The 25,435-nt window shown below is 41.2% G+C and overlaps 1 protein-coding gene across 1 annotated transcript in view; it reads right to left on the bottom strand.

Annotated features, from left to right (window-relative positions):
• Positions 1–24,830, bottom strand: part of Thumpd2 (THUMP domain containing 2) — a 62,657-nt gene extending 37,827 nt beyond the window's left edge. The window contains 5 exon segments of the mRNA XM_008845510.3: positions 8,444–8,496; positions 10,009–10,086; positions 11,389–11,795; positions 14,327–14,462; positions 24,694–24,830. Coding sequence (XP_008843732.3) covers positions 8,444–8,496; positions 10,009–10,086; positions 11,389–11,795; positions 14,327–14,462; positions 24,694–24,816 — 797 coding nt within the window. The 5' untranslated portion in view covers positions 24,817–24,830.
• Positions 24,831–25,435: the final 605 nt, after the last annotated feature.

Below are 25,435 nucleotides of genomic sequence, written 5' to 3' on the forward strand. Positions count from 1 at the left end.
AAGACCCCAGGATTGAAGGGGTCATGGAGAGAATCTGAGGCTTTGCACCCCAAGAGGCAAGTAGAGGCCATTGGTGAAGGTGTAGCCTCAGTTTCAGTGGCGACCCCAGCTTTTTGGAGATGCCAGGACCATGGGACGACTACCAAGGACAGCAGTAGGTGTAGAATGGAGCCAGCCTGGGTCTTCGAGATGAGCTGTGTGTGCTGTGGACGGCAGTCAGAGAAGTGGAGTTGCCAGGACCCTTTGGAGGCCAGAAGATTTTGAGTAAATCCCAGATGTCCAGCCTTCTGTCAAAGTATCATACTTTTACTTTTGTGTTTATGTGTGAGAGGGAGCAGATGTGTGTGTGCACAAGTGTGAGTGTGTGGAGGCCAGTGGCCAACCTTGGGTTTTGTTCCTCAGGAACAATCTATCTTGTTTTTGAGCCTGGGTCTCCCACTGGAACCTGGGGTTTGCTGATTAGGTGAGGCTTGCTGGCCAGTGAGCCTCAGGGATCCACCTGTCCCCACTTCCCCAATGCTGGGATTCTAAGTACATTACCACGCCTGGCTTTTTCTGTGGCTTCTGAGGATCAAACTCAAGTTCTCATGTTTGCTCAGCAAGCAAGCACTTTACTGCCTGCCTCCTCCCCAGCTCCCGGTTCTACCTTTCTAATGCACCGAGCAAGTAACAGCTTGGAAATTTCCATGTGCTTTGTAGCTCACTTCTATAATTTCTGAGCCCTGTGCAAAGACGTGCAAGTAATTCCAGGCATATAAGTTTATTAAACATTGATTTCTTTTTTCGTTTTAATTCTCATCTTTCTCTGACTTTATTCTGTGTTTGTATTCACTGCAAGCTTCTTAAGCTCTTACTCAGAAGATGTATTGTTTTCCAATGAGACAGCATAGCCATGTTATTGTTCAAATAGGGAGCTTTTGCACGGCAGATCCATGGCAGTTTGAGTGGGATATTGCCATCACAGACCTGACCGTGGTGCTTTTGGGAGGACCGTAGAAGTGTTTGGAACTTTGGGCTGGAAAAGCCATTGCGTGCTCAGAATTTGTTACTGTGGAGCTTGGAACAGTTATGCTGAAAGATTTGTAGACAATGGAGGCCTGGCTTGTGAAGCTTCAAAGGGAAGCAGAGACTATCAGGGCTGTTTGTGTGAGATTTTGAATTGAGAATCTGTAGGTTCTGGTTGGCTAGAGCTGAAGACAAGGACAGCGGTAGGTGTGGAATGGAGCTGGCCTGGGTCTGCGAGACGAGCTGTGTGTGCTGTGGATGGCAGAGTCAGAGAAATGGAGCTGCCTGTACCCTTTGGATCCCAGAAGATCCTGAGTGCATCAAAGATGTCCATCCTTGAGCTACTTTGCTGGCCTTGGGTTTTGCTTAGGTGTCCCTACTTCAATACTTCACTTTTGAAATAAGACAGTACTTCTTTTGGATTTTACAGAAGGCCACAGTTAAGAGCCTTTTTAAAGAGGCTATGAACTTTTAAGTGCTTGGATATTTTAAGGATTGTGGGGCTTTTAAGGTTGCACTGTCTTACACTGTGATATTGTTAACATCATATCTTGGGGACAAGAAATGGAAAGGCTGTGGTGTGATGTATTTGTGTGTCAAGTTGACAAGGAGTCAGTTGTTCTGGAGAACTTCAGTGTCAACATGACATACCTGGGTAGAGGGAGCATGCCAGTGGGCAACGTTCCTCCATGGTCTGTCTTCCAGGTTGCTGCCCTGAGTTCCTACCTTGGGCTCCCTCAGCCTGGGTCTTCGAGATGAGCTGTGTGTGCTGTGCACGGCAGTCAGAGAAGTGGAGTTGCCAGGACCCTTTGGAGGCCAGAAGATTTTGAGTAAATCCCAGATGTCCAGCCTTGAGCTACTTTGCTGGACTTTGGTTTTGCTTAGGTGTGCCCGATTCTTCCCTGTGAAATAAGACAGTACTTGGATTTTACAGAAGCCCACCCACAGTTAAGAGACTTTTAAAAGAGACTATGAACTTTTAAGTGTTTGGATTTTTTAAGGACTGTGGGGTTTTTAAGGTTGTACTGTCTTATGTTGTGATATTAACATCATATCTTGGGGACAGAAATTGGAAAGTTACGGCTTAATAGTGACGTTTGTGTGTCAGGTTGACAAGAGGTCAATTGTGCTGGATAGCTTTAGTGTCAACTTGACACACCTGGGTTGAGGGAGCCTCAGTTGGGGAATTGCCTCTATTGGACTGGCCTGTGGCCATGTCTGAGGGGCATCTTCTTGATGAATGATGTGGGAGGGCCCAGCCAACTGTGGGTGGTGCCACCCCTGGGCAGGTGGGCCTGTGTTGCATAAGAAAGCAGGCTGAGCAGGGGCCAGGGGAGCAAGCCAGTAAGCAGCATTCCTCCATGGCCTGTGCTTCAGCTCCTGCCTCCAGGTTCCTGCCCTGAGTTCCTACCTTGGGCTCCCTGATGAACTGCAATCTGGGAGATGTAAGCTGAATAAACCCTTTCCTCCCCAAGTTGGTACTGGTCAGAGTATTTTGTCACAGCAATGAAGAAACAAACTAAGACACTCGGCAAGCAAGCACTTTACTGCCTGCCTCCTCCCCAGCTCCTGGTTCTACCTTTCTAATGCACTGAGCAAGCAACAGCTTGCAAATTTCCATGTGCTTTGTAGCTCACTTCTATAATTTCTGAGCTCTGTGCAAAGACTTGCAAGTAATTCCAGGCATATAAGTTTATTAAACATTGATTTCTTTTATCGTTTTATTTCTCATCTTTCTCTGACTTTACATTATTCTGTTTGTGTTTGTATTCACTGCAAGCTTCTTAAGCTCTTAGACTCAGAAGATGTATTGTTTTCCAATGAGACAGCATAGCTGTGTTATTGTTCGAATAGGGAGGTTACGCATGGCAGATCCATGGCAGTTTGGCTTTTTAACAGTTTTTTCAGGAAATAATTTACATTGTAAATAGTACTGTATCTACAGCTTTAAAATGTAGGCTGAAAACTGGAGGGTAGATAGACCATAAAACATTCTGAACAATGAATTTTGCTCCTATAGAGAAAACTTGGTAATTATCTTGCTACAAAATACATCAGTTTATACCACAGATAACAAAAAAGGAGGCCCCATATGGAAAAAATGTTCTTTAGCAGAACAGTTACAAGCCTTTTCCCAAGCAGCAGGGATTTACATAGGACCTCTGACAAATTTGACAATACATTTTCACTAAGAATACTTCATGGGAGCCAGTCTCACTAGTATCTATCAAATATGTTCTTATTTTGCTTCAACCTATGTAAATGTGATCTGTAACTTCAACAAATGGGTCCATTAAAATCAGCATAGTAAGATTTTTCAGGGCGAAGAACTCAAATTCTTGAGAAAACAATGGCTTACTCATTTAGACTGCTTTAAATCAGATTTTAATTGTTCAGAAGTAAATAGTTTTTGATCCCTCTTTCCATCTAGATACATTTCTTCTTTATTCTCTTACACACTCAAACAAAGGCAAGCTGCTATCCGAGTTCAGCCTAGACTTGTCACCTGAGCCCCAGATCTTTATCTTCAAACAGACGCTTGGGCATTTTTATCTGGAGGTTAAGTAATAAAATTCAAATTGTATAAAATGAGAAAAATTTCTCTTACTTTCTTAACTGTTGCTGTGATAAAATGTCCTGATAAAAAGCAACTCTGGGAGAAACTGTTCATTTTGCTCACACTTTCTGGTCACAGTCCCTCATGGGAGGGAAGTCCCAGCAGCAGGAGCTTGAGAGAACTGCCACATCACATCCACAGTCAAGAGCGGAGACCAGCGACTGAATGCAGTTCCTAGTGCTCGGTGCGTCGTCTCTATCTCATACAGTCCAGGATCCCTGCTCAGGGATGGCCCAGTTACGATGGGCCTTCCTGCCTCAATTAGCTTCAACAAGACCATCAGAATCAGACATTCTCAAAGGCTAATCTTAACCTAGACAATCCTTCACAGGTCCTTGGTGTTGAGAGTTTTGACCATCACATTTTCTGTCCCTATATTTTATACCTGTGAACATTCCATCTTTTATGCTACATACCAACCATACACTGGGTATCCCAACCTATACCTTCAGCCTACACTTGTCAACTTGAATTCCAGATCTGTCATTTAAAACATCTTCTTGGATGTTTGTCACAGAACACACTGTTCTTCCTCTGCATTTTGTATCTTGGTGATTAACACTAGTGTCTAGTAATTGCTCAAATAAGCAATCTAGAAGTCATTTTAGACTCCTTAACTTTTTCTTGAACTCATGGTCTTTTTGTTACCCCAACTTTACCTTGGTTCAGCACCTCATCACTCACTGCCTGGACTATTAGATAAATTAAAATCCTCTCTCCCCTCCTTCCCCTTTCTCTCATCTCAAACTTAAAAAAAAAACCCCCACAAATTGCATCACCTCACTCTTTTACTTTACATTTCTGTTTCTTTTAGAATAACATCTAAGCCCTTTCACAAGGCTTAGATTAACATGTCCAACCCACAGCTGTTGAGCTGCATACCCAGACAGCCATGAAGGCAGCCTAATACAATATTATGACGTTACATAAAACACTGAGTTGTTTTTTTTTTTTCCCTTTATAACTCGACTGCATGGTTTTTGTGAACTTTGTAGATGACAATTTTGTATGGCAATGTCAAAAGGTTGGACAGACCTGAAAATGCCTCGTGGCTTGTTTCTAATCTTTGGTCTAATTTTCACCCACCCTCCTTATGCATGATCCGCCCTATCCTGGTCCTCTCAACATACCACACGCAAATCAAACTCCTCATGCTTCTTTCTGTGCCTTTGTCCAGTGTGGCATCCTGCCTGCAAGATCTTTTCCTTCTCTTGTCCACTGACGAAGCCTTACTTATTCCCTTCACATGTCCTTTCTTTTCTAATATCTGCCTGCCTGCCTCCCTCCCTCCCTTTTTATTGGACAGAGTCTTGCTTTCTATCCAGGCTATGCTGAAACTCCCATGTACCCAGGGTATCCAATTTTGGCCTCTGCATGCTGGGATCACAAGTGTGTGAGCATATCTGGCTTTTAAGTCTCCTCTTAGATGCTTTGCTTTTTTCCACCCATTAGTTAAATCTTTCCTGTCACTACCCAAGCATTTATCATATACCTGTCTACCACTAGATAGAATTTCTTGAATTTAACAGCCATCTTATTCATCTTGAGACTTTGGGTATTCAGCACAATGCTTAGCATATGGAAAAAATAAAGTTGATGTTTCAAATGAAATAAATTGAGCAAATTCATCTTGTTCTAGTAAATATTTCTCCTCTTCCCTCACTACTTGCTAAACAGTTTCAAAAATAAAAATTAAAATACATTCAGCACTTACTGTATCCTAGAAACAGTGTCAAACATTTTCTCATGGGCTGCCTCATCTAAGCCCTGCCACAAAGCTATAAAGTAGATAATATTATTTTCCTGATTTTACAGTAGAGAATGATAATCTGTACAAATTCAGAGTTCATTTGAAGGGAAGGGAGACCTGAAGCCCAGAGCTCTCATCCACTATGCCATGACTGGGCAAGTGTGGTGTAGTTGCACAGTTAACATCCCATGGGGCTTCACTGTTCAAGAGATCCAAACAGCTCTTGTCTTGAAAGACAGCAATGTCTTTAGAATACAGAGATATCCATTTGATGTGACCGGCAAACATCCTGGCTGTCCTCTATTGTTTCAGAATTTTCTTATGGTCGGGGTCATAGGTTGTTGCTTTTGTTTGGTGCTACTTACTTTGCAGGTCTCCACGGCTCCTGTTTGGGCATACTCCAGCAATCATTATTTTTAGCCAACACACATGAGATTGCTTTCTACCCTCACTGACAGAGTTAAACCAACTAATCAGAGAATATCAATCGTAACCCAATTTACAACCACTTTTCATTCCAGTTCTGAGTTTTGATTTTCAAATATTTATGTACTTGTAAACTTTCACATGCATTGCTTATTATTCGAAATGCCATAAGCATGACACTTCTTGTGTGTGTCTACCAGCATGCAAATAATTTGGAATAAAAATTTTAAAAATTTAATTAGTTTTTTAACTTGGACTTGGAATCTAAGCACATTACTGTTGCATTTAAAGCTCTTAGGAATGAGGTGTTACTTTTTGTTTTATTCAAAAAATAATTTTTGTTCAAGGGGTTTATCAGGTTGTACAATATCCAATGATCCCTTGAAATTAAAGACTTTTATATGTATGTTCATTTTCCTTAAAAGTCTACAACTTTCAATAGATTCTGAAACAGACAGCTATGCTTAAATGGTTTAGAATTTCTACCTTCACATATATGAATAAAAATTGATGCTTGTACACATGAGATGAATAAGTTTCTGCTAAATAAAAGCTGAGTGAATTTATATTAGGATATTTCTAATTGGAAGATGACTTTTATATGTATGTTCATTTTCCTTAAAAGTCTACAACTTTCAATAGATTCTGAAACAGACAGCTATGCCTAAATGGTTTAGAATTTCTACCTTCACATATATGAATAAAAATTGATGCTTGTACACATGAGATGAATAAGTTTCTGCTAAATAAAAGCTGAGTGAATTTATATTAGGATATTTCTAATTGGAAGATTTATTTTTAAAGATTTTATTTTTAATATTTATTTAGTGTGTGTATGCTTATGCCACTTGGGTGCAAGTGCCCTCAGGGATGAGAAGAGGGCATCAGGTCCCCTGGAGCTGGAGATACAACTGCCCAAAGTGGGTGCTAGAAACTGAATGCAATTCTTATAGAAGAGCAGTGAGTGTTCTTGACCACTGGGTCATCTCTCCTGTCCTGATCTATTTTATTTTTAATCATGTGCACGTGTATATGTCTTTGTGTGAACATGTACATGTGAGAGTGGGTGCCCATGGAGGCCAATAATCAGCTGCCAATAGATCTTTGGCTGAGGTTTGGGCCCGCTGCCCATTTCCACAGTTCTATGCTGGGTTTTTGTCTGCTTGAGTTTGCATGGGTCTTGTGCATGCTGACACCATTACTGTAGGTTAAATGTTCCTTATAAATCAACTCTCCAGACTTACTTTGAGGGGTAAATGTATTTAAAACTGTTTATGGGGAAAGAGAATGTGGTTCAGAAGTAGGGTATCTGTTTAGGAAGCATGAAGCCCTGGGTTCGATTCCAGCAGCACACAAAAGAATTTAAAAAGAATTATCTTGTAACGTGATGAACACTTTTTAAAAATAACTGTTTTGCTAGTCTTTCCTATCTTTGTCTTGGTAACTATCAATAAATATACAGAGTTCAAATGTAAACATTCTGTAACTTTCCTCATTTTTTTTTTTTTTGTCAGTCAGTCATTAGGGGATTTTTTAAAAAAGCCAGAGAGGCTTTTTATTGAAATTAAAGTCAATCAAGGCCCTGGAGGAGGGTAGCCTGGAAACTGACTAGTATACAGGAGGTTTGTTCTGGAGATCTGGTAGGGCGGTGAGGTAGCCGGGGTGAGGGGAAACCAGGCCACTGAAGCATGATGATCTCACAGGGGTAACAGCGCCAAGAACTTTCACTTTGCTCCTGATTCTTGCTGGTGGTGGGATGCTGGTGGAGCCTGCCATGACTAGCAGATAGATAACTCCATCCATTCAGCATTCTGGGACATCTCTAATGTTTTCGGCATTGTGCTGGCCAGCTATGAGAGCTCACCGTTAGATAAAAGCCACTATGATCATCTTAAGCATCTAAAAAAATATATCCTGATTTGGGATCATGTAAATCTGAGCTTAAGGCAAATGCAGTTTTCCCACAGAACTTTCCTCATCTTTAAAACATTATTTTTTCACACACATATAAGATGTTTTAAAGATGCCATTGGTATGTACATGCTTACAAGAACTCAAGAATCCCTTTTGCAGCCAACCAGCTTTCTCTGCAGAAAACTGTGAAGCACCTGTTGCACAGTAAGAATCCAGAAGGTATTTTTTAATTAAATAAATAAATAAGTAAAAAAAAAATTGGATTCATCATTTCGTACTCTGGATGAGTAAAGAGATACTCGAAAATGATTTTAAAGACCAACAATTACCTGTCACAATAAAACAATAATGGCAACGGAATCTGGAGAGAGTTAATACACTTAAAGAACTGCTATATTTTCTTTTTAAATTACATCTCCAAGATGCTAACACATTAACAAATTTAAACATGGGCTGTGCAAATTATTTCATAATAGAAATAACGAGGCATCATTTTCAGTATTAATCTGATGGGCAATGTGTGAGTGATTGTGGTTGACCTTTCACAGTTCTGATCAAGTCCCACCCACGTGCTCCAGGGAACATACACTGTCTTGAGCCAAGAACTCAGAGTGCTTTGCCTTTAGCCCTCCTCTGCTGTATCCATACTTCATACTCTATATAAAAAGTGCAGATTCTTAATTCTACAAACTCTAAAGGGACAAAACTGAAACTCGGATTACAACTGTTACCTGAACATAGGAATCCCCACCAGTGAGTAAATGTCACTTAGATGTACAAAGATCTGAAAGAACAAACACAGATGTTAGAATCTCACAGGAAACTGCAGCATCAAATCAAATCACTGGCAATCTGAAATTTTTATTTTGAACTTACATGACCTTTTTAAAATATTTTATTATTTTTATTTTATGTGTATGAGTGTATTGCCTGCATGTATGTGAGTGCATCTGTGTTGTGCAATGTTGTGGAGCTCAGAAGAGGGCTTCCAATTCCCCTGGAACTGGAGTTAAGGACAGTTCGTAGCCGCCATGTGTGTGCTGGGAATCGAACCCGAGTCCTCTGCAAGAGCAGTCAGTGCTCTTAACCGCTGAGCCATCTCTCCAGCCCCTTATCTGACCTTTTTATAATAAGAAATACCCAGTCCTATTTGGTCATGTCATGTCTGTAAATACGTTATAATCTTTTGTCCTTAAGCAAAGGTGAACCAAATTTAGGTTCATTTCATAGCAAAATTCTGAGGTCAAGGTAGGGTGAAAGTTACATGGACAATCATGTAAGTTACATGGACAATCATGTTTTAGAAAAGTCAGGATCTTCCCAGAGACTCTCTGAACTGTGATAACTGGATCAAAAGCTATTCGGCATTTTGGATGAAATATGACTTCTAAAATCCAACCTCAACTAAGACTTGCAGACAAACAGAGCTTATCGTTCTAAGTATACAACTACCTCTTGTCAAGCAAGAGGAACTTTCTTTAAGCCCAATGTATGGTACTCAGGGTGTCCTTTGCTCTACTATCTGTAGGTGAGTTTCTGGCCCTCTTTCATTCTTCTCTTAGGCCTTGGACAGAATATAATGCTTGTCATTAGTAGCCAACATAAAACTTTAAAAATGAGAATTTCTTACTCCTGTAAGCTGATGGGATTTACAGTATACTCTAACCACCACTTTGAACTTTACAAATCCTTGGTATTTTTACCCAGTGTCTTTCCTCCAACTTGTTGCTAGAGACTGAACATTGAATTCAGGGCCTCACACATACTAAGCAAATGCTCTACCACTGAACCATAATACTCAGCCCTTAATGATCATTTTTAATATTACCATTGTCACCTGAGTTATTCCAATATTGATTTTCATCAAGAATTTCCTTCAGCTGTGGCCAAGTGACTCCAGTTTAGACAAGGCATTTTCTGCACTATTCTCCTGCTAAAGAGCAGACCGATGGATCCATGTAGACATATCTTCAAAAAATATTTTATAATTCTTATTTTATGTGTATGAGTGTATTGCCTGCCTATGTGTAAGTGCAACCATGTTGTGTAATGCCCACAGAGGTCAGAAGAGGGCGTCAGATCCCCTAGAACTGGAGTTACAGATGGCTGTTAGTGGCCATGTGGGTGCTGGGAACCGATCCCAGGTCCTCTGCAAGAGCAGCCAGTGCTCTTAACTTCTGAGCCATCGCCCTAGACCTATAGACATATTTTTTATAACTCAAGCCAATTTGAAAAGAGATGACAGTCTTTAAAAACTTAGATTTTATATATAGGAACTGAGATAGATACTTATTACCTCTAAATTTGGATTTCTCAAATCTGCTTTCCATCCAAACTGCTTCATAAGAGCAATTCCAATTACTCTTCCTACCTCCTGGGAAGTAACAAATTACAGAAAAGGTAAGAATAATAAAGATGAAGACTTTAAATAAAATCAAAAGCTGGGAGGGGAAAAAAAAAGTCAATTCACTTGACAGTAATTTAGGGATATTATTGCAAAACTTAGCAATATTAATCCAAAGTTTGTCTCCACAAGTCAGTAGGGCTGTACTCCTCATCTTCCAAGCCCTCCCACTGACACTAAAGTCTACTCATATGTGATCTCTACTTTTGAAATTTTAGGTTTGTGAAGTAAGACCATGACCTGATCAATAAGGTCCTTCTGAGGAAGAAAATGAAGCTCAAAGATTAATCACTGTAACCGTCACCATCCTCTATGTTTAAACATGACCAGATCAGCATCATTAGACTCAGCCTTTAAGAACTGTGCAATTCTTAAAGCCCCCTTGTCAGGAATGGACTCCCTCTCTTGAAGCTATTGAGGGGGGGGGTCCCATAGACCTTCAAACAATACTGGCCATTGCCCCTGCTCTTGGTTATGCACCAGAACTTGATGGAAGACCCTTCTGCACATGAACTATAGAACAAACAAGGAAACAAGCTGGTACTGACTTCAAAGTCTCAGCTCTAGTGGCTAGCTTTCACAGTAAGGAATGTGGTATGCGTGCTAATAGATGAAAAAAAAGTCATCAGTCTTTTCCAGGTGTGAATCCTGTGAACTACAATAACTGGTCTGGCAAGATATACATACTGGTGCAAACGTGGCATGAAAAACCTTTCTCATTTAAGGTCTACTTCATAGGATGGAATCCACACCTGACATTGACATCAGGCCTAGGAACCTGAGGCTAGATAGGTCCCAGGGTGTAGGGGAAAGTCTAATACTAGTTTTCTGCTAAATATAGTATTAAATTGACTCCTAATGACTGACTGTTACACCTATAGATTAATGCATCTCTCAGTTCTCACCAGAGAAGCTTCTTTTTGCAACAGATGGAGATTAACACAGAAACCCACTACTGGTTAACCTGCAGAGAACAAGAGACTGCAGAGTGCTTATCACTGAATAGGACACCCATTTCAAACTCCTGCCTCTCAAGGCTCGGGGATCATTGTGGAGGGAGGAAGAGGGGAACACTGTAAGAGCCAGAGGTGGTAGATTACAAGGAAATAAGAGTTTTCCAAACAACTGGTCAGTTACTCATATGAACTCACGGTTAATGGTGACAGCATGCACAAGTCCCATGAAAGCTCAAGTATCCACATAGGCCAAATTATCTGTTCCATAAGTGGCTTGCTTTTGGAAAGTGGGCCCCACTTTGTGAGATGGGCATACCTGTGCAGTGAAGGCCTTTGCAACACTTCCACTACAGCGACAGGAAACCCTGAAAGTCAAGTCCTCCTGGTTCTGAGTATCAAATGCTTTGTCCATGGTACTCTGGATCTCTGGTTCTTGTTTTCCTTTCCAACCATTAGACTCCGGCTCTGGTGAGTCTTCTCTTCCCTTTTCCGGCTGGCTTTCCCCATGATTCTCTTCACCCATTTGCATCTCATCTACTTTTAGTTTCTTAGCAATGGTGATTTCATTTCTCCCCACTTTTCTTTTTAGTGGGTTTGCATCCCTTTGAGAAGGATTTTCCTTTTCTGCATCATGTTCAAGAAGGTTTTTCCAAAGTGAAATGGCATTCAGCCAGCTTCCTGGATTATCACTGATAAGTCTTTGCATTTCATTAAGTACTTTTCCTAAATAAATGAAAGCTCAGTTTATCCACCTTTAAGCTTTACAGACTAATTGTCTGATATATGTATCAACCCCAATTCCCTTTGCTTTCATTTCTTTGAAATAAACTTTATTGAATTGCTACATAAATAAAACTTCACCTTCATTTGGAATTTATATAATTTACTGTAAGAATATAAAGCAGAAGAGAATAAATTTTATGTTCATAGTATTTTACAAACAGTATCAAAGTTTTTTATTAAAATTCCTACAGAAACACCAATTCAAAGAGGTTTAATGATTAGTTTGCAGGCATCTAACATCTAGGTGTCAGAATTCAATGCCTATGTTTTATCTACTCCTTCACACACACTCAGAATAGGGGAGGACTAAAGTTAGTGAAGAAGTTTCCATCTCAATCACTAGAGCTCATGGATTAGGAGAGGCTGTCCTGAGTGCTGTATGGTGATGAGGCATAAGGGTGCAGAAATCCAGCCGGGCGTGGTAGCTCACGCCTTTAATCCCTGCACTCAGGAGGCAGAGGCAGGCGGATCTCTGTGAGTTCAAGGCCAGCCTGGTCTACATAGTGAGTTCCAGGCCAGCGGGACAGTGGGGACTATAGGGAGACCCTGTCTCAAAGAGACCAAAAAAAAAAAGAAAGAAAAGAAAAGAAAAAAAAGAAAAAGAATGTCTGCTTGTGGAGTGGTTGATAACATGGGCCTTGTATAGTCCTCGTTTGTGGCTTAAACTCTGTCCCAGATGTCTCGTTTCCTAATTCAGAGGTTTTAATTAATCCTGTCTTCTTAATGAAAGCATTAGCTCTGTGGTAAAATTTAGCCCGAGACTGCGTTGGAAATCATGTCTTGGCACAAAGAAGAGTTTGAGCAGTCTAGGTCTCAGATTCAGCTGCTACTGTGGCCTGCTGCTCTGTGGCCTCTGTTCACATGAATCTCTAGGTGAGCTGTAAGAAGGCAGAGGAAGGCCAAGACCTGGGTTCTAGGCTTTTACCTTGCTGATTCCCGCTCTTCAACTGCTGGCTCACACTCTGAGCACCTGGCTCTCAAATCCAAACATAGTCTGGAAACTTGGACATCAAGCACTTTGTCAACGAGGATCTAGTCCCAATGAACCATCCAATGTTGTACACAGTATGGAGGCTGGACTCCAGAACAAAGTTACAAAGCAAACAGGTAATAGATGCTAAACTTCATAGAATCTCCAACTATTGAACTTTTAAAATTTGCAATTATGTCTTAAGTTGGTATGTGGCACCTGGAGATTTATATAAGTTGGAATTCATTTATTTATCTTTAAACATTTCATGGTGAAGTGTTTGCCTTGCATAGAACATTTCATTTGGCCAAATCCAATAAAAATAAAGTATGCTTGTTTGTGATGTTAAAAAAAATGATAATAAATAAAATATTTAAAAAATTCCTATAGAATTACTATGTACTACTTTAGTAAAATCATCTCTCCTATGGTAATATACGTCTATCTTGTGAATTAATGCAAAGATCTAAGGGATACATTGATCTCTGATAACAGTGAGCTTGCCTATGAAAATTGAGATTTAAAAACAAGAAGAAATTAAAAAACACAGAAATCAGACAGAGTGCTGAACCTTGAACCTATTTCATTTTAGACAATACAGAATTTACATATATCTAAAATGAGTTTCCATAAGGTTAAAATAAACTTCGAACACATAATCCATTTATAACTCAAGGGCTTCCAGCATGCTCAATAAAATTTAATCTTTTCTTGATAATCAAGAGTCACTAAGATGACCTAAAAATTATCACTATAGTTCCTTAGACATGGTGTATGGATGACTGGGAAAAAATTATATTGACCCCACAAAACCTTGGGATTTGTTTTAAAGGATTTTTTCTGCCTAGTCATGATTTTTCTGTCATTTGCATGTTTTCTTAGAACAGTTTCTTATACAATTATACAATTCTATGATGGCTTATGCACATTAGCAATCAAAATGAGGGTTAAGACAATGCTTAATCCTGTAGTATTTGGTTTTGTATGGGTGTGTGTAGCTTTGATCAAGATCGAAAATTATGTAAACATCTATCATAGTTATAAAACTATGGAGCAAATAAGAAATCTCCTACATTCCTTTTATAAATGAGCTAAGCACTTAAGGTCCTGGGAGAAGAAAATTTTACTATATAGTACTTTTCCAATGACATCACACAGATAACATCTGTGAGATGACAGTTTGTACAAATATATAATATGTAATTATATTCTGAGTTATTACATGCTCCTAAAGGCAAACAAATGTAACTAAGCATATTTATCCTAGAACGAAAAAGTGTGACTTAGAACAGTAAAATCTCAGAAGATAAGCAGTAGACCCCAAAGAAAAGAGCAGAGTCTATTACAGTTACGTGAGAACATTCAGGAGGACACTATACAACTAGTGATGACATACAGGAATGAAACTTCCAAGTGCGGACTGAAGGCATACTAGTTCTTAGGCAGAAAACCTTGGAGTAAGCACAGCACACAGGCACGAAGCAGCAGACAGACACTGTACCTTTCCTTAGAGAGGAGGCTGAAAATGGAAGCTGCTTCTTAATCAACAGAAACAGTCTTTCCGCCGACTTTAACTTCTTCATCGTGGTCAAATCTGAATAAGTGGTGAAAAAGACTTTTCCTGAAATATATTCAACCTAGACACAGAAAAACAGATATTGATATAGGGGTGGGTCAGAATAAAAGTCCTGTTTCTTTTTAATCAGTTGGAACACAGCCTCTAGGTTGACAATGAAAAAAACCCAATAATTTCTAAAGCATCTATTATTTGCCTTTTTTTAAAAATTTTAAATATATAAAGACAGGGTCTCCCTGTAGTCCCAGCTGGCATGAACTTGCTATGCAGACCAGACTGGCCTGGATCTCACAGAGATCAGCCTGTCTCTGCCTCCTGAGTGCTGGAATTAAAAGTGTATTCCACCCAGCCCATCTCTTATTCGTTAGGCATGATGGTAGGTGCTGTCAATATGCATTTCCCCCCTAAATTCTTAACAACTCTAAGGTAGATTTTTATCATGCCCATTTTACACATCACAAGCTGAGGTTCTGGATAGGTAATAATCTATATAAGGTTACAGGGTCAGTTCTCTATGCTTCTTGAGACGTATATACCTATGTGGCTGAAAAATGGAACACACAATATTCAATAAATACACTGCCAAATTCCACCCTGTTTAGAAGTGAGCAAAAGAATGGTAGAGCACATACCACAAATTAGGTGTTTAGACCAAGGTGGATATTTATTAAATATTTCCATGTAGTCTACAAAGAAGCATACAGTAAGTACAGAATAATGTGACAGACAATCACTGGCATATAAATCAAGATGTAAAATTTATAAGATAGTAACTGTGAATTAAACACAGAAGAACATGAAAAAGTTTTAAAGCTTATCAGATGCCCTGAGAAGCTGCAAAAGTCCATTACCACTGAAGATGAAAGCCAACATTTCTAAAATCTTGGGGAAGGATTCATTACGACATGGGAAGAGCCGGGTGTGGTGGCGAACGCCTTTAGTCCCAACACTTGGGAGCAGAGGCAGGCGGATCTTTGTGTGTTCAAGGCCAGCCTGGTCTACATAGTGAGTTCCAGGACAGCTGGGACTACAGGGAGACCCTGTTTCAAAAACACTAAAAAACAAAACAAAAGAGACATGGGAAGAGAGAGTCTAATAAAATGGGCACAGGTGCAGAAGTGGAGGCCAAAACCTGGCTGCAGTAAATCGTAGGTATCCTGGCAACATCTGCTGAATTACAGTGATTGCTAATGCCAGGCAGATGGATGGAGTTGCTTAGGCCGGCCTGATACATGGTCATGAAAGTTTTAGTACCATAGATAGTAATGGTCAGTTATAGAATTCTGATGAAAACCATGACAGTGTGAATTTAGCTGACAGAAAAATGACTTTGGAAGGGGCATAAAAGATGGTGCTGAACGTGATGCTGGAGGGAGAAGTAGATTACAGAGGTAGAGGTGACGAGGCTGGACTATGGGAACAGGAAAATGGTTAGGAGTGCAGTACATGTATCACACAGAAATAAGACTTTAGGATGAATATGTGGTAAGTTGGGAAGGAAGAGAAAAAAATTCACTGATTCACAGAGAGCCCAAAGTGGTGTGGCAAATATGCTAAGTACCAATGGAAACCTAAACCTTCTAGGGTCAAGCTGACTTGTAAGTTCGAGATGGGTATGGACTGTCTCGAATTCTCCTTTCAGCAGAGGTCAAGGGCTGACTAACGTTAAGTCTAAGTTATATCCTGAAACCAAGGCACCAAGGAATTTGGAGTATCCCATGCTCTGTGGGTTGACTGCTACCCCAAGGGTCATGTTCAGGAAGGCTGGACCACAGTACGGTGATACTGAAACCTGGGAGACCCTTTAAGAGGTTTGGCCGATGACTCGGTCACATCAGAGTGAGTCTGGTCTCATGAGAATAAATTACGTTCCAGAAAAGCAGGGTGCTACAAAAGAGAAGCTGGATCCTAGCCCCTCTTGTTTGCATACATGCCCCTTCTGCACAAGCAGGCTCCTTCTGCTTCTCCACCTCACTGGAGGCAGACAGGGTAGCCATTTTTCAGATGCTATGTCTGCTATTTGAACTTTTCAGCTACTAGATTGGTGAGCCAAATAAACCTGTCTTTGATATTACCTAGTGCTAGGTATTTTGCTATAGCATTAAAAAATGACTTAAGATACTACATGATTAAGAAGTTACCATTCACGAGCACTTGAATCCCAAGAATTTTCTTTTATTTTTTTTTCTTTGTTTGGCAGCTATTATGATCTAACGGAGCTTTTGACGAGTAATTCTGGGGTTATGATCCAGGTCGATGAAACAGAGTGCTCTGCTGAGGGAGTCCTAGATTGATAGCAATTAAACCCAAGGGGCTTAGGGACTGGCAGTGCTCTTCTGGTATTCTGATCAAGAGAGGAACAGAAGCTGGGTGTGGAGGTGCATGCCTTTAATCCCAGCACGAGGGAGGCAGGGACCAATAGATCTCTGTGATATTGAGGTCAGCCTGGTCTACACATTAAGTTTCACACCATCTGGGGCTACAAGGAGACTCTGTCTCAAAAAACAACAACAACAACAAAAAAACAAAACAAAAAAACCCCAAACAAGGCAAGAACAGAATGAGAATAAAAAATAGACGTGAAGGGCTAGAGAGATGGTTCAGCAGTTAAAAGTACTGGCTGGTCTTGCGGAAGCCCTGGGTTCAGTTCCCAGCACCCACATGCTGGCTAACACCCATCTGTAACTCTAGTTCCAGGGGATCCGACGTCCTCTTCTGTCCTTCTTGGGTATTGCATGACATAGGTGCACTTACACCCATGCAGGCAATACGCTCGTACACATAAAATAAAGATAATAAATAAATTTTTTTTAAAATAGGTAGGGAATGAAGAGGTTTAGGAAGTGAAGGAACAGGAACGGGAACTTCTAGTCTCTAGATCCACTTCCTCCACCTCATTTGGGTGATAGTCTCCAAAACTAGAGACACTTCAAAATGCTTTGACCTTGAAAAACAAAGTCTGAAAAGTAAAATTTTTAGAATTCAGCTTCTGTTAACTTGCAGAAAAATATAGCTGCTATTAAAGCCATCACACAACTAACAGGGCTAAAATCCTTGCCAAGATTCTGGAAAAACTAAACCATACTTTACTAAAGACGAATGATTTTAAGATTGAAGTCTTAAGAATAAGAAAACTGACATAAATATCTAGACCAGTGATCTATACATTTATACATACTTTGTTGAAAGAGGTTCACTTTTCTTTTTGGATATTAAGGGAAACATTTTATACACTTAAGAGTTTTCTTAAAATATCGTCTTTTGTTGTTGTTTGAGACAGAGTCTCCCTGTAGCCCCAGCTGGCCTGGAACTTGTTATGTAGACCAGGTGGCCTCGATTTTCAGAGATCACCTGCCTCTGCCTCCCAAATGCTGGGATTAAAGGCTCGGGCCACTGTGCCCAGCAAAATATACTCTTAAAAAAAAAAAAAAAAGATTTAGTAATAAGTTGTCTGTAATCAATGGAAAGAGTTAACTTATTTCAGGCATCAAATCATGATGCATGCTGATTAAATACCAAATGCATTTTCAGAACCAAAATAGCAACACTATTGAGAATTAACATAAGGCTTACAGTCTTTTTACAAGTAATAAGCATATCTTTGGAAGAGGTTTACTAAATTGTCAGTCACTGTGAGAATTACATAATCACATATGTGTATACAAACAATTCATTCTTTGTGAACATTGAGATTACCTCCAAGCAGGAGGGAGAATAAAATTTGGTGTTTAATAATTCATCAACTGCTAAAGCTACCATTTCCCTTTTCCTTTAGCTTTATATCTCTTTCAAAAACATTCATTTGTATCTGTGGGTGCATGTGTGCCACACTGTACATCTGGCAGTCAGAGGACAACTTGTGGGAATGTTCTCCTCTTCCACCATGTGGGTCCTGGAGATTGATCTCGAGTTGTCAGGTTTGGCAGTAAGAGCCTTTTACCCATCAAGCCAACATGCTGGTCCTGGCTTCCTGCTTTTAACTATCATAGAGAGAAAAATCGTATTTTAGAATTTTCATCCTAATATTTGTTATTTGAAAATAACAGAAGTTGTTTTTCCATCTTGAATAAAGTGAAAACCAAGTGGCTAAAAGCAGTTGGTTTAATGTGGAACACTTCTGAAGATGAAAAAGGAGCTCTATTATCTGCTATCATATCTAAGCAATTAGCAGTATTTTCCCTTCCTTTTGAATTCATGGATTCAAGGTTAGCCCAAAGAGCAGACATTTCAATCTAGACAAAACACAGAGGGAGGCACCAGAGCTCTCCTGAGTGTACAGAAGCCATCTGGACTTAGAATGAATTTTAAAGTGTTAAACATTAGGGTGGTATGCAAGTTTGTTTTGGTTCATTTTGGAAGACACAATTTTAAAATAGATTTTATTTAATTTTCAAAAGGCCTCAACCCCAAAGGGAATGTACAGAATCATGAAGAAGGCAAGCTTACACAGTTACTCCATCGATAGCAGAACTGTGACGTTAACTCCCTGAGCTCTAACCAGATTCCCTACTGTCACGACACTATTAAAAAACTAAAATGTGGTTGGCCTACTCAAGGCTTGGGTTAATAGTCTCTGATGTGTGCTTTTATATAGATCAACAAATCAGTTGCCAGGAGCTTCTGCGTAGCTAGTATAAGGTCATCTCTGCTACATTCAATTTCATCTTAAAAATCACTCTTCCTACTATTCTTACCCCAATACATTAAATACTGTTATAAAGGAAAAAAGCAAAAACTTCCCAATATATTTATTTAAAGTGGTCTCAGTGTGTGTGCATATTAAATATTAAGAAATTCAGAGGACAGAGTCCTCTAGTTTATTTGTGCGCTAACATTCACATGCTGGAAAAAAACTTTTAAAAGCAGCGCCCTCAAGTGGACTCATCCTGAGCGTGGGCTTGACTCATGAAATCTGGCTCCCCAGTGCTCTTGTACCTTCTCACTGCTTCTGCCTGCTGCCATGTCATGAGGCAGCAAGTCGTCTCTCACCAGATAATGGCCCCTCAACCTTGGACTTTCTAACCTCTAGGACTGTAAACTTTCATTTCTTTCCTTGTTCTCTTACAGCAGTACAAAAAGGATCAAGATGCAGAGGAACACCTTAAACTATACTAGACACGCAATTGGCAAAATCTTGACCAGATAAATTTGCATCTAATCCAGGAGCTACCAGGAAGTGAGGTTTCTGAGCACCTGCAGGGTCACTAAGGTGCCTGGAAAAGTGGATTCTCTTTCTGGAAATTTTTAATTGAATTTTTGTGTATTTTATACAGAACATCTGAATCATTTTTATACTCACTTCCCCATTGGCACTTACCATAGAAACACCCCCCACTGGAATTCATGCATTCTGTCATTTGTGTTAAGACCTATCGAGTTAACTTAGTGTCCTTAGGTGTCCCTCGGTGCAAGTTCATCCTCTGGGGACTAGTCAGCCTATCTGGAGTCCCTCCCTTTAAGGAGATCAGCTCTTCCTCACCTAGTAGTAATCAGTTGCCAATAGTTCTTCGTTCAGCTAAGATTGGGGCCTGCTTTGCTGGGTTTTTGGGTCTTATGCATGTTGATATCACTGCTATAGGTTTGTATGAGAAGGGTCCCAGGCGCCTATAGGATTATTTGCATATAGTCATGCACCTTCTCCCTAGCTCTTACAATCTTTCCACTCCTTCCACCATGGTCTCGGAGCCCTGGGAGGGTGGAGTTTAATATAGGAGTCCTGTCCAAGGGCCCTCTGTTGTATGAGGGAGATTCATTGATAAGAGTTGAGAGAGTTGACTCCTGGGGTTTGCTTCAAAATACTCTGGGGTCAAGTATGGCAGGAAGGGGTGAATGAACCAGATTGCCCTGGGTTGTCTCGGCTGCAGCTGGTGGGCAAGTAGGTAGAATTCAACATATTATTCTGTTTGCTGTTGTTTCTGTGTGAAATTCTCCATGAAAAGAAGTTAAAAGGAATACACAGGAGATTTGCTCCTGCAAGCTCCCTGTTGGAGACGTACCTACATTACAGTCACCTGGGAAGGAGAGTGTGTTCCTCTTCAAATACAAACACCTGGGCCTATCAGCAGCTCACTGAAAGAAAAACCTTCTGGGGCTGGCACCCAGGGATACACTCTTTCAGCAAGCTCCCTGGTGATTCTATGCTCACTAAAATTGGAAAACGACTGATTAAAATTGAGTGATTACCTTTTAAAAGTAAACAATCACTTCTGAATTAATTTGTTTTGTAAATTCAGATTTTTTGAATATTAATTTTCTTCCAGCAAACCAAAATTTTGAAGAGGATCCTGTTACTGCAAGAATAAATTATTTTTATTTTTATTATTTTTATGTGTATAAGTGTATTGCCTGCAAGTATGTGAGCGCACCCGTGTCGTGTCATACAATGCCACAGAGGTCAGAGGAGGGCTTCGGATTCCCCTGAACTGGAAGTTAAGGACGGTTCATAGCCACCATGTGGGTGCTGGGACTCGAACCCAGGTCCTCTGCAAGAGCAGTCAATGCTTTTAACCATTCAGCCATCTCTCCAGCCCTGCAAGAACAATTTTTAAGTATTCCTGTGCGATTCGTTTTGTAGGAACATATACTATAGTGTAGTACTTGCAGAAAGCCCACATGCAACCACAGATTTTTCAATGGGTGTCATAGAACCAATCTCCAATATCAAGGCAAGACAGATTAGAGGGACCCATCTCTTCCTGGGGTACAGGGGCAGTGGTTTATTGCTACAGTATTGTGCTGGTTAGGTTTTGTCAAACTGACACAAACTAGTGACACCTGGAAGAGCCTCAATTGAGGAACTTCCTCCATCGGATTGGCCTGTAGGCCTATGGCCACGACTGTGAAACATTGTCTTAATTGCTAATTGATGTAGGGGGCCCAGCCCACTGTGGACTGTGGGCAGTGGCCATCTCTAGGCAGGTGAGCCTGGGCTTTATGAGAAAGGTAATTAAACAAGGTAGAAGAAGTGAGCCTTCTCCAAGATAGGAGAAGTAAGTAGCATTCCCCCATGGTCTTTGACTCAGGTCCTGCCTTCAAGTTTCTGTCTTGGTTTCCTTCATAGATGATGGACTGTAACCTATATTCTTTCCTCCCCAAGATGTTTTTGGTCAGTGTTTTATTGTTTTATCATAGCATGAGAAACCAAACTAGGACAAGGTAAACATTTAAAACACTGGTGATATTAATTATTGCAAATCACTTAATGTACTGTAAATACCACAGTGTTTGCTATTTGACTCCCTGAGTGTTCTTAGACTCCTCCCTGGTGCTCTGGTTGCCTGTAGCAAGCACTATCAGTCAGATGGCTGAACTGCCCTTATACCAATCTGGTTGCTCTGAAAACTCAACAGAAGTCTTGAAGATTCATGGTAACCACAGCAGCTTACTGCTGAAGCCAAATCTAGCTTTAGGCTCTATTCCAGCTATGACTATTTCAAACACCTTGCATTGGACCTTTTTGCTCTCACGGTGGCCTTATAGAAGGCCAGTGATTAGTCAGCAACAAGCAGGGAGCAGCAACAAGCAGGGAGCAGCAACAATGGCTCTAAAGGGCAAAGCTGAGCAATGGCAAGCCCAGGCTGCCAGAAGAACTTCAGGGGCTGCCAAGCTAAAGGCCAAGGGTCTCAGACACCCTCCCGAGCTGTAACACTAGCCACTGACAAGGGCTCAGGGTCCTGATACTCTGGGTCTGAGCACTCTAACATTAGCATTAACTTGTTAGGATTGATATCTACTGCTGCCGCTCACTGCTGCTGGAAGACAGGGACTAGCTGAGCTGATGATGGTTAAAGCTCAGAGTAATAGCCTCCATCCTGAGTTCCTAAAGCTATAAATCCTTAGTAAAGCCTGGAGACACTTCATTCTGGGGTGTGAAGCAGTAAGCCTCTGGATCTGCCAGCCTAGCCCAAGGCCTTAGACACTCAAGGTTCTAGGACTGTCAATACGGAAAGAACCAGAATAGCTCCTCACCTATCTACGATTCCTATCCCAGTAGACAGCAAAAGGACACGGCTTATTTGTCACAGAATTTAGCCTAGCGGTAAAACAGATGAGCTTCAAAGCTAAAGATAGAAGTATTGGGGCTGGAGAGATAGTGCAATGGTTAAGAACACTGACTGTTCTTGCAGAAGTCTCAGGTTTGAATCCCAGCACCCACATGACAGCTAACAACTGTTTGTAACTCCAGTTCCAGGGATCCAACAATCTTGTCTGTCCTCTGAGGGCATTGCACAACATGGGTACACTTACCTACAAGCAGGCAATACACGCATACACGTAAAATAAAAATATTTTTTAAAAAGATAATAAGCCTTCTATCACTTAGTGCCCATTTTCTCCTTAATTCTTTGTGAAATGGAAGCAAAGTGATCTACCTATAGCATGCTTTGGAGGACTGAATCATAATTGTACACAGTGTCTGACGTTTTAAGTGGTTAGCAAAGGTTTGGGCAATCCTGAGGTAATAATGACAGCAATTAACTTTTGCTTTCTATTCAGAGCAACTGGGATGCAATTTCTGAGGTTGTGTTCGAATCTCCTTTCCACATTCTCTATCCCTAAAAACAGACCAGAACAGAGTATGGAAATTCTCTTGGCATTTACTTGCTTTTACTGTCAGGAAAATTTCCCTCATGCTTAAGTGAATTCTTGCTCAACTTTCCCTCAAATCATTTTGTCTTTAGAGGGGATAAATGGGATCTTTTAATAACCTTACATCTCCAGACTTGACTGTGCCATGTACTTCTCACACTAAACACTCCAAGAAAACAAAACAAAATCCCACTGTAGCATTATGTATGACCATGTAGTTGGCTAGGGTTGGATATTATACAGTAATGCTTAATTTCAGAACCCGAGTATCACCATCTGACATTTTGTAATTGCAGGACTTGAACACATCATTGGATTCACCTGCACTTTATTTTCCTTTATTTTAGTTTTGCTAAAACTATATAAAACTATATTTAGTTTTGCTGGGGCTGTGAAAATTTAGTAAACAGGGGGCAAGGACCTAGGAGCATGTGCTGGGCACATTAAATTCTTAATGAAGGGCTGGAGAGATGGCTCAGTACACTGCTCCTGTAGAAGAGCATAGCTCAGTTCCCAGTACTTCTACTCACAATCCCCCGCCACTCCAGCTCCAGGAGGATCTGATGCCTCTGGCCTCCATGGCCACCTGCACTCACAAGCACAAACATACATAATACACATAATTAAAGAAAATTTAACAGGGGTTAACAACACTGGCTGCTCTTGCAGAGGATCCAGTTGGGTTCTCAGCATCTATATAGCGGATGACAACTGTCTGAAATTCCAGTTCCAGGGGATCTGACATCCTCTTCTGGCCTCTATGGGCCACTTTGGTACACTTAGATACATGCAGGCAAAACACTCATACACATTTTAAAAAAAAGAAAAATTAAAAATAAAATCTTTAAATCCTCGATGAAAACAGGAATGATTATACAGTGACTATTTTGTGACATTCAACACTTCTTCAATGCAAATCACAAATGCAATAGTATAATCTGACTAAGGCCATTCTTCCGACCGCTTCCCCACTTTCCGCAGGGCCCCACTGTAGAAACACCTTTGGTGGGCTTCCAACACGGCATCAGTTCCCAGGTGTGATAGGCCAATTTGGCTTGGCAAGCCTTCCCTTTCCAAGCATACATCACTCACAGGGTCATACAGCCCCCTCTAAGTACCTGTCCTATTACATCTTTCCTCTTTACTTTTAAGAATCTGTTGAGCACATTCTAGAACTTAAAAGAGGATTAAAAACCTGTTCACTTGTCATTGAAATGAACAGGTAGCTACGAAGCCTGCAGGAGTGTATTATTTTTCTAGCTACTGTCACTGCATGTTTTAAGTGTAGTTTTCACAGCCACTCAGTCATCCTACAAGGTAAAACCCATCCGCGACAAGAAACTAACCAGACGCAACTAAACCTGGAAAGTACGTTTGGAAAGTATGTTTGCAATTACGGAATAAAGGAAGGATTCTAATTATAGGCTTCATATCATTGTTTCTTTTAACGAATCCAGGAAATAATTTGCTTCTGTTAAAAACTTTGGGACAGATGTGCAGTAACCAGATTGGGTAAACTGAGAAAGAAACTGTCATCACAGAGCCTGCCAATCAAACCCCGGGGCAGGGACCGCCGCTTGCAGGGACCGGGTCTCGGGATCGTATTTCATTCCCGGGCCTGACCCCCGTGCTGGCAGGAAGAGGGGACCGGGACCCGGGGACCCCGGCAGGGCGCGGCCGCCAGTCTCCGCCCCCCACCTCACCTGCGTGGCCTCCAGCCGCGCGCGCACCTCCCGGATCAGGAACGGCTCCAGGCCGCGGCCGGCTGTACAGAAGAACCGAGCGCCCGGGGCGGCCTCGGAGCCAGACTCTGCCAGCGCCGCCATGGCGGCCAGCCCGGGTCACGTGGGCGCGGGCGCCTCCCCCACCCCACCTCCCGCGTAGCTCTCGGAGGCGTGCCCTGTGGCCGTAGCCTTGGCCTGCGCGGGAGCGCGCCCGGAGCGTCGGCTTCTCGGGAGCGCCCCCTGTTGGTTTCCCTGGGAACTACACGGAGCCTTTTGGAGCCAGGCAAAGAATCCCAGGAATGTTGTCATTTCGATCATTAGTGGCTGGATCCCCTGCGGAATGCTGTCATTACTGTCACTAGTGGCTGGTACCACTGGTTTTTCACACCGAGGGGACAAATGCCCCAAGAGACCCAGAGACAGCGCAGCCGAGGCTAGGACCTCGGTTTCCCCATATCAATTTCCCTCCGTTCCTCCCTGCTCCCTGCTTTGTTCTGTCCTTTCTCACTACTTCGTAAGTCTTCACCAAAGCTTGGGCCAAACCTGTGGTTCCACAGTGCAGGAGCAGAGATTTCTGTTCTACAACAAAATATCTTTATGCTCCCCAAACGTTTCTTACACTTGATTGACCGTCAATGTAATGGATGAACGAATGTGTTCTCCAGCTTGGTATACCTGTTTTGAGTGCCTCTCAAAACAGTATTTAAACGGTGATTTAAAA

Source organism: Nannospalax galili, unplaced genomic scaffold, assembly GCF_000622305.1.
Source record: "Nannospalax galili isolate Female #2095 unplaced genomic scaffold, S.galili_v1.0 scaffold622, whole genome shotgun sequence".
NCBI classification, from domain to species: domain Eukaryota; kingdom Metazoa; phylum Chordata; class Mammalia; order Rodentia; family Spalacidae; genus Nannospalax; species Nannospalax galili.